Source organism: Notothenia coriiceps, unplaced genomic scaffold (assembly GCF_000735185.1).
Source record: "Notothenia coriiceps isolate Sejong01 unplaced genomic scaffold, NC01 NC01_scaffold00001686, whole genome shotgun sequence".
NCBI lineage: Eukaryota > Metazoa > Chordata > Actinopteri > Perciformes > Nototheniidae > Notothenia > Notothenia coriiceps.
Genome location: NW_011334387.1, coordinates 29,637 through 40,109, shown reverse-complemented (window position 1 = coordinate 40,109; position 10,473 = coordinate 29,637). Strand labels below are relative to the sequence as shown.

General features: G+C 40.4%; 1 protein-coding gene across 1 annotated transcript; it reads left to right on the top strand.

Moving 5' to 3' along the window:
• Nucleotides 1-2,878: 2,878 nt before the first annotated feature.
• Nucleotides 2,879-10,063, top strand: LOC104963393 (pleiotrophin-A-like; the record flags this gene model as incomplete). Its single annotated transcript, XM_010791980.1, has 2 exons — nt 2,879-3,114; nt 9,254-10,063. Coding segments are annotated over 2 exons (292 nt in total), but the record flags the coding sequence as incomplete, so codon positions are not given.
• Nucleotides 10,064-10,473: the final 410 nt, after the last annotated feature.

Here is a 10,473-nt window from a genome sequence, read left to right as displayed (position 1 = left end):
TTAAGAAAAAACTCCTACGTAAAATGTTTTAGCGCGAGTTAGGAGCACTCCTAGCGGTAAGATAAAATGCTTTGTGAATACGGCCCCAGGTTTAGAATTATGTCCAAGGACCGTCCAGAATCTTTTCAAATATGTATCCATCGCTGTTAGTCTTGTCAACCGTCTTAAAATAACAAGGTTATTATTGCGCTACCTAATGCCACCCACTGGCATGGAAGAGTATTGCATTATTTAGCCAGCCACTACATTGCAGGCAGCGACCATGGATGTATAATAAGAACTGGATACAGCGTGGGAGGCGGGGCCTCATTCATTCCTATGAGAGTTGCTCATTGGCGTATGATGATAAAATGGCCCAACTTTTGAGAGAGCGAAACGTCACAGATTGCCCGGCATGCCTGAGAAGTACCCGTATGTGCGCTCATAGCGCATGCGCAACTTTAACCAAAATGCTCGTTCACATCAAGCACGTCAATTTGCGTACACGTAACAGAACCGCGCGTTCATGACAGCATGGTAATGATTTGTTATTATGATGGATTTGATATTAACGAGGCGGCAGTTAGCAGCTAGCGGCTATAGCTATTAATTATGCTAATGTCAACATCAATCGTTATGTACTTATATTACGCTGTAACAGGATCTAGTGATATCCAAGGAACAGAGCTTCATTTTGCATGAAATAATTATTGCACTGTATATATACAGTGCAATAAGCTTCTTAGTGCAATACGAAACTACAGGGACGTTAATAACGTCGGTAGTATTAACTTTATTTAATACAACATTTACGGTACAAGATTTAAATCATACAGCCCATGTAGTATAATAATGAATTACAGCAAACATGTGCAATATATCCGTTATTACAGCTCCGTGGGATGGCAGTAAGACGATATGGGTCCGTTCTTATTGTGCATCCATGGGTAAAGATAAAAGCAACTCACATTGGTTTCTCATACAGCATCTCTGTAAACTACGTGTATTGTATTCATTGAATTTCACTTTCTGCCTTTAACGGCTCGTTGTAGCTCCAATAGCTCCAGCCCCCACCCTCCCTCTGAGCACAGTGTGCTCTGATTGGTCGGGACCATGCTGAACACGTAACATGAATGCCGGTGACACTGGGCGGCACGGTCCCGTGGGTTAGATGCACGTTCATAATGCAGAGGGAAATAACTCTCGGAATAACGTTATTAGCACATTTTTACAACTTGAGGAACGAATGCTTTTAATAAGGGCTATACAAGTGTTCATACTGGGTAGTTTATTTAGTTTAAAAAAAATTATCCAACGATTTACAGACCACTCTTTCCCCATGTAAGTCAATGGGAAAAAGTGTTTTCCGGGCCTGGCAACCAAACGGAAGTGTAGTACCGCCGTTTGGCCACCACGAATATTTTCATCTGAGTCCGGCGCACTTCCTGGGGGCTTGTTCACAAGAGGCTTGGCTTTTAGACTTCTTTGTCGTGGTGACCTTAAGAACGTAGAATTCTGACACCAATTTCAAAGGCATGTAAATAGGATCTTGTGCAAACAGCCTGTAATCTTTGAAGGACTGTAGGGTTGCTGATGAGGGGGTGTGTTTACACTTGTACAACCATTGTATTGCCTGCTTGTATATGACACCTTAAAGAGGACATGGGCTGCCTGTGAAATTCCCAGGAGGCAGTTTGAAAAATCTCTCTTCCTCTCGCTCAGAGACAAATTATGGAGATGTACGGTTTTAAAGTTGGATGCTTACGAAGTCCCTGTAGGATTTTTGCAACAATGGCCCTGTCACTCCCTCTCGCCACTATGCGTCCCTTCTCTCCTCACCCCTTCTCTCCCCTTTTACCTCCTCTGATGAGCACCCAGGGATTTTGGAGGCAGTGACAAGAGGTTCGGGTTTTTCATGTCAAAGAAAGCTGATGAATGTGTGTCACAGCCTCCAGGGAGCCCGGCTAGAGTGGCAACAAAATAATGGAGGGAGATATGAGAGACATGGGCATACACAACACACACAAACAAACACAAACAAACAGACACACACTTCTTCAAACGCATTTCTATAACATACACTAGCCACTGCTGCTTTTTCTGGCATCCACTGGGGTTGAGTTTAAGGTGGGTACATTTTCTATCAAATGAAAGCACATATGTGAAATTTATTTGAGGTGCTGCTGAGGGTACTTTAATTTCTCTGCTGCCAAGATTGTATCTGTCCATTATTTCCAGAATGAACAGGAGCCAGGCTGCTTTTGATTACATTTATCTGTTAGAAGGTTTCATTATATTGGAAATATAAGATAAAAACTATAAAGCACCCTCTGTAGCTGTTAGGAAAAAAAAGCTATAAGCATCTTTTATTTGGTTTTTAATGAAATAATTTATTACGCAGCTTTGAGGATTTATACATAGGAAGGAGATAATAGCTTGGTAAATTAGAAGCATTCATCAAATAACCATTCAAGTGACTCACAAGTCCTCAGCCTCAAGGGGTTAATTCATTGACTGATTGATAATGACCAACCAAGGTAACCAACTAAAGAGTTCAGTCGAACTAAGTTCTGATTAATTAAGTACAGCAAAGTACTTGGTGTGAAAGCGCCTATTGTGTTCTTTTTAACCAAATATCTCGCAGAGGGACCTTGGGGGTGGCTCCTTATTTTCATCTAAAGTAAAAGACGGAGAATCAGCACTTTTGAAACAGGGCTGAAACAGAGGGGATTATGGGATGCTACAGTACAATGCATGATCTGTGTGGTGTTTCGAGCCAAACACTTCAGAGACTTATTTTGTATATATCTGAGACCTATAATATATTGATGAAAAACAGTATAATAGGGGACCTTTAAAAAAAAATGTACATGTTACTTTGGGTCATTTCTTTTACCAGGTTTTCTTACTATCAGAGGTACTTCACTATACAAAAGCATCTAATAAATTACGTGATTTCTTTGTGTTCCACAGGGGAGTGCAAGTATGACTTCCAGGCTTGGGGGGAGTGCGATCTGGCGACGGGAAAGAAGAACAGAACAGGCGTGCTGAAGCGAGCGCTCCTCGATGCAACCTGCGCCGCCACTGTCACAGCCACCAAGCCCTGTGGGAAAATCCCCAAGACTAAGCTGCAAGGTAAGCTGAGAAGAATAAATCATCACTTGATAAAATGTTACCCTCCCTGGAAAATGTTGTCAGCATCAGGGGGGTTGGACTGAAGTCCTGTTGATGAATCACCATGTCCTGAGAAAAGGTTTTCTGCACTGTAACAAAATATATGATATTTTAGTGTTTGGTTTCAGAAGCAAACTGCTCAAAATCAGGATGGCAACTTGATTCCCTCAAATAACTGTATACTGCATCAAATGACTCTGAGGATGAGGATCTTTTATTCTAAACATATTGGCCCAATTAAATGTATTGAAGCAATAAAGGTACCACCCATGTCAAAGCCAAGACTTGTAATGTAAGCTAACTTGTTCAAATACACAGTCCTCAAACCCTTGATGCAACACAGTCATCTTTTTCGACTAGTTTGAAAGCTGTAAATGTTGTTTATTTTGTATTGAGAGATCTCATAAGGTCAGTTTGGATAAAAAGAAAATACCTATAGAAACAACTAATGATTTATGCGACGTATCACTCCAATACTTTCTTGCACCGCCAAATCACTGTAAACAGTTACAGGGAACATTGGATTATTTGGTTTATTTAATTAATTATAGCTGAAGGGATGTTTACCACTAGTGTGTCTTTGTTTATTCAGCTGAACTGCTAACCGTCCCTGTGACAAGCTTGTATATTTTGTGCTGTTTTTGGATGTTGTGTTTTTCACCTATGACAACTAGGTAAAAATCTCAAATAAAATGATCTTAATGTTAATTAGGAGCCATTCGCATCAATATGTGCATCAAGGTGTATTAGCGACTGGATTTCTTTTGATCTTCTGACACATCCCACACTGATGGCATCTCCGTTAAATCCCACAAATCCTTGCAAATTATTTTAATCTCAGGTAATGCCAGCTGAGATGCACATTCACATAAGCATGATTGAAATCCATACTTAAGTGTTAAGCTGAAGAGGTGACTGACAGTGTTAAATCACAGGTGAATAGGTTAACTCACTATTCAGCTGTAATTACCGTACTTGCTTTTAATGCTCTTTAGTGACGTCAAATAAAATGAAGTCTCAGAGGGCTTCTGCTTCCATATTCTACAGGAAACAGGTAGTTATTGGTAAACTGGAGTAGACACAAGATGTGAGCTAATGGGAGAATACCAGGTTGATGCTTGTAGAATAATTCAGTGTCTGCTTGGTGTAAAACTGCTGATAACAAAGCTCTAAATGTAATCCTAGTGAGGCGATGCCCTTTGTTAAATCTGTAAACAAGGATGTAACTGACCCACTGTGACTGTCCCATTGTCCAAACAAGACTATAATTAGTGCGGAATCGCTGCCAATGGTCATAAACTAAGCCCTTATCACGCTCAGCAGATGACATGTGTGCACACAAAGGTTTGCACATGGAGCTTGGTTAACTTAGCTGTCACTTCATAAAACAGCCACAGTCACATAAAGCTCCAAAGAACATTGATAAGACAAATTAAATGTCCCCCTAACAGGATGTCTGCAGATGCCGACTGTATCACATCCGTCTGCTTGAATGCTGGTCTCGAGGTGTTTTGCCAAAGTCTATTTGACTCTAAAAAGGAGGAATTTGTTTAAAGTTATGCTCTGTAGCACATCATTAATGCATTGTGACAGGAGGTTTGTCAAGGAGCTGAACTTTACTTTAATTCTTACAGCAAGTATATATTATAGGATGCTGCTGGATTTATTATTGGAATATATTAGGGGTCCACCGAAACAACAGCAGCCGTCAGCAAATCAGTCAGTATTCAGCAAATGCCCGATAATGACACATGTTTATGTTAAAGACCTCCAGCAGCCATAATTATCACTCTTGTCCATTGGGAGCAAAGGACCATTACCAATGACGTGTGTTGCTTTTACATTTGGAGGACATCCATTTGCGACATTGATCCAGGCCGTTGAGAGCTATGGGGGATGGAACCTATCCCTTAATGCAGTGGGGGCGATTGAGAAGAGGAGACAGGTCTCCAATACATCAGCATCCCTCACACTCACATATACCCAAAGGCATATTTGCTCAATCTGCCTTTGAACTGTGCAACTGTGGACATCTCATATCAACAAGTCTTGTTTTAGTTGTTGAGCTTGAGGAGTTGCAGAAGCAAGCAAGCCAGCTATACTTTTTAATTATCCAACCAGAAATCCCAGATCAATGTTGCCAAACAAATGACAGCATCTAACAGCACTAGTTCCAAACGTCGCTAAGTCCAACAAGAAAGTTGCCAAAACTGTCAGCTAGTCCCTTTAGGCCTACCTCTAAAGCCACAAGACAATAGTTACAATCCCTTTGACACATATATACAATACATATTACACTGACTGCTTTGCTTTCTATATTTTTAATTCCAATGTAAATATCTAGATACAGGATTATTTGTGTAGATATGCAACAGAAAATATGTTTGATTTGCAACCATTGCTGCCTACCTGCGTGCATCAATTCCTATGAAGGCCAGACGCGTGGATGCAGAGTGACAGAGGTGTGCGGGCTGAGCGCAAACTGAGAAGCAGAGCGAGGATGACAGTAACCATGATGAAGGGAAGCAGTGGGAAAGAGAGACCTGCTTTTGGGGCAATGTGATTGAATGTTATGCGCCGTAAGATTTTCCGCGTCTGCCAGTTGGAAGATAAGCCCCGACGAGCAAAGGGGTTACTCGGAAAAAGAAAGAGGGGGTGCTGTTCACAATGAGGTGTGTACAGGTAGGGGAATCGTGAATGCTTTTCTGTGTCTGGGGATGGCAGAGATACAGTCCACAGCAGCGGGATCAGGGAGCTTATGAAATACCCCAGACATGTTTGGCTTTGGAGTGACTGAGATGGAGAGAGGAGAGGCTATCTAACCCTCGGCTGGGAGCAGAGATCTGCCGGGCCAAATCTGCAATTCTGAACAGCCACCTTGGTTTGGGAGATTGGTTTCCCCTGACTGCAGCAGGTTTTCTGTGATGGGAGGTAGCATCTGTCATTTGCCGATTCTGGAGACAATGCTAAGAGGCGCTCAGGGAGCGATCTGAGATTCAGAGTTGCATGTCTTTGCTGTCGAGCACAGGTGAAACGCAGACCCCGTGGAGCGTAAGAGAGAACAAAGAGTGACAGAAATGAAACATTATGAATGCCTGCAGAAAGCTCAAGGTCCCCACCTTCCCTTTCAGCAGAGAGCAGCGTGTTTGAGGTGTTTGGATGCCAGAGTTAATTTCAGGTTAAACAAAAGGCTCTGTTGAGATGAATCCGGGAATTTGTTTGTTTGTGTAATTCTTTCTGGACAGGCAGGTGGTGTTCCCATTTTAAATAAAGACATCATTCAGAGCTACACTGACTATTATTGTTACACCCACTCCTTGTTTCTGTCCTACAAAAGTGGAAAGTATCCAAAGACAGATACCTCACTCTGCACAACTTTCTTGTTCATTTGAAATGGTTAATTAGTATACTACATCGATCTAAAGTTAAAATACTTTTGCATTAGCTGTGTCTGTCAGCCTTTGAAAGCTACATTGTACTTTTTACATTTACTTTATTTTGTAATGTTAATTCATTTGTTAGACAGGTGACAGCTGACAAATGACAGGATATTTAGCAATCTTCACTTCTAGGAAGCCGAAATATGACACGTTTCTATGCCATATTTTTAACATGGTACAATTATTAAAATGGGGAAAAAATAACCTCTTGTATTGTTGATTGCTATCGGATATATTTAGGTTATTAATGCATCCATGTTGCATGCAGTATTTTGATGTTGCAACCAGTCGAGATGCTAATTTGTTATACTTTATTTACAGCTGGAAGTTACTATACATGTGAAATAAGTACAGTGGAGGATATTTATTCACTATGAAATGTTGTTGAGGTAGAAGTATAGTTCTTTAAATGCAGGGAATAGTAAATATACCCCAGAACTTAAGCAGATGTGTTTGGATGGCTACATTCCAACACTTAAAAAATGCCAAAAAGTCAGAGGCTGCTCTCGTCTTGGCCAGAAATGTTGGTTTGTTTTTCGTCTCAGGGCAGTTTAGAGCCGGAGAAGGCAGCCCAGCGTGATTATGAGTGTGTGTCAGAGGCAGAGAGGAGAGCAAGCAGTGTCATGTAATGAGCAAATGCAGCAGAAAGTGCTCCAGCCTGGATACAAATTCCTCATTTCACATACGGAGAAAGATGAGACAGAGAAAGACAGGGAGTGAATCCTTTCCGCCATCTCTCTCCCAGGGGAGCAGAATATGCTGACAAAAACAACAGGGCGAAGAGAAGAAAAATGAAAAAGAGAAAATATTCAAACAAATTAAAAACAAGCAAACAAATGGAATGGAAGAGCAATTTCCGTATTTACATGGGCTAGAGCGCTTTGCACGTCAACATCTTTTTGCCTACGGAAGTTTGCAGGAAGAGATTTCTCATAGTGAACATTCTGAATGTTGAGCGGCTGAAACTCAACTGAAATCTAATTGACTTAGCATACCTTGTCACTTTTCATAGCTACTTGCCGGCATGTCATTAGAGGATTTGAGATTATTTTAAGATAATCCATTGCATAAAAAAAAAATCACGAGTTATTTGATCTTTTCTTATACTGTTTCTCTTTTTAGATAAACCAAACTTTCAAGGAAGAGCTAGCAATAAAACACTACTTGAAGTAAGATATAAGATGGGGCAAGCGTTTAAGAACTGCAAAGTTATGACAATATCTTTTAGAAAATATGTACTTAGATGGACAGAAGTTGCACGCACACTTTTATTCACAATTTTTCCAAAAAGGACATTGGCCCTTTCGACTTGAAAAGTGCAGGTGTTACAAATAACATTAAGGCTAACCCTAACCCTAGTAAACCATAATGGTGTGACAGATTGAAGTTTTTGATGGCCGCTCATTTTTATGTTCTATTTTATGTCCACAAAAGTTCCACATTTTGGGACATTTCTGCTTTTTGCCAAGAATAATGCAATCAGATTGAGACCACCATTCTGTCTGTAACCTAAATATGAATCTACTTTTAACAGCAAGCTTACTAAACATAGCAAACAAACGCAAACAGTGGGAAACAACTAGCTTGTCTCAACAAAAACTGCATACATAGCCTACATTACCTACCTATATCACAAATGTGAATAAATATACAAATCATATTCAATGGAGTGTCCCCATATCAAATTGACGCCAAATTCAGCCAAATGTTACCTACTGAGCATTTAGGAAATGCAAATTAAGGTATGAGGCAGATACACAAACAGCCAGGAAGATTGACAGTCAACCAAAACAGTTAGCCAGGAGCTAGCTAGCCAAACGGCTGCAGGTTGTGCTCTCTTCCTGTTAAGCAGAGCGGAGAGGCCGCAAAGCAGAAAGGGAAGCCATGGACTGTGGCTTCTGTCATGGCTGCCAGGTACAGAGTCAGTGGCCGTTTCTCAATCGCGAGGATACTGGCTTGGTAGTCGCATACTTCCAAGTCACTTCCTTCAGAAACAAAGCAAGTATACTTCCAAGCAACGGCTTCGGAAAACAAAGAAGAATGGAACAGGCTAACAAGTGTGCACACATTTTTGGTGATAACAAATGCAACAAAGTAACATATTTACCAACACATGTTCTACGCCACTACATACTTAGATTTAAATGTGTGCTGCACTGGGTCGGTTCAGCCATTCTCCGCAAGGGTTTTTGAAATTGGTCCGTGCGCAAAGCATTGTGGGGATTTGAAGGACGCGAAGTCTACCCATGTGCAGCCTCGAAATTACCCCCAAACCAAGGACGTGGCCTCGGTGGAATTCCAATATGCCGGAGATTGGAACAGTCCTTCGGCGGCACTCGATGACGTAGTATCCTTGAAATATTGGCTTGGAAGCCAGTTTCCTCGCGATTGAGAAACGGCCACTGTTGCGGGAAGTTGATAAAGCGTTTTTTCATGGGGCGTACACCACACCACAAATCAATTCCCAAGAGCAGGCTGGGAATGCATGCACAAAAACTAATTAAAACTAATACGGTTGATTATTTAAATCTGAAGCGTAGCATATGTGCTCTTCATGGAGACAATGGGATTTGTTTACATGCAAAAACACCACCTCTGGCAGGGAAACTGTCAAAGTAAACACTGTGTGCTGCAAATCCTTTTCTTTTCTGTTTTTGCAGATGCAAAGAAGCAAAAGAAGGACGGCAAGAAGCGAGATCGCACCCAAATGGACTAATGAGGATGTTTTTCCCTGTGAGGAAGGAAGAAGAGCTGGGAAGCACGTCCACTGCCCTAATTCACCACGGTTCCTCTTTGTATGTCCTGTAGATTGACAGTAGGAGCCTTTAGAGCTTTGACAAAACCAGTTGAAATATGTCTTTTAGTGACAACATTTTTAACTTTTTCTTCTTTCTAGCACCTGATAAAAAACAGAAACAACTTGTATGTTGCGATAGGAGATGTAATACTCAGCGGTAGGGAATACAAAAAGAGATTTGTTTACTAGTGTTTTACCTAATGATGTTGTTTCTAGGATTATTTTCTTACGAATAAATAGGATTTGTTATACAGTTGAATAGCCTAACTCTAATTTGGAAAACTCTTGGATCCATGCTTAATGAAGCAGTTTGCTAAAAGTGAAGCTCTAAACATCTTTACTTAATTAATTTGTGGAGAAAAAAAGATGTGCATCTCTAATGTCTCAAGTTATTGGTAACGCCTTCCCCATTACTCTATGCTATTGATGTTTTTCTTCCATTTCAAGTTAGAATAAACATAAGCTAGTTTTGTTTGGAGGCTGCATGAAAAAGCTTCTCTACAAGTGTGCAAACTACTGCTGTTTTTAGTGTTTTTCCTCCTGCTGCTCTGTGGTACCTCAATTTATACCCACTGATTTTTACCCTCCAGCTTTTGGCTATAAAACGTTCTCGGTTGGAGTTAACATTCCCTTTGTATCCTCTTTCCAAAAATAAAAATGAATGAAAAATAAATAGCTAGAACTTTTTTTTCCTCTCTTTCACCCGGTGCATCCTCACATTCAATAACTCAGATATTAAAAACACATTTCATATTATCTTTATTTGAATTCCATTCTGAGAGAATATGGCACAATGTAACCACGTAATGCAGTTCATCTTACAGTGTCGTAGGTGGCCAATAATAATAACACTCAGATTCATTGTCCAGAACATATAATCAATTAAGAATGCATCAAAAAAGGAAATTAATACCATTGTTACTGTACAGGAAGTATCATAGTGGGGGAGGGGGAGAAGCATAAATGAGGGAAACATTCAGATATAAGCTATTAAAGACGTGTATGTACATTTCAAATGTACCACATCTGAATTACATATACTTTATTATCATATAGATATATACAATGCAAACAATAGACTGT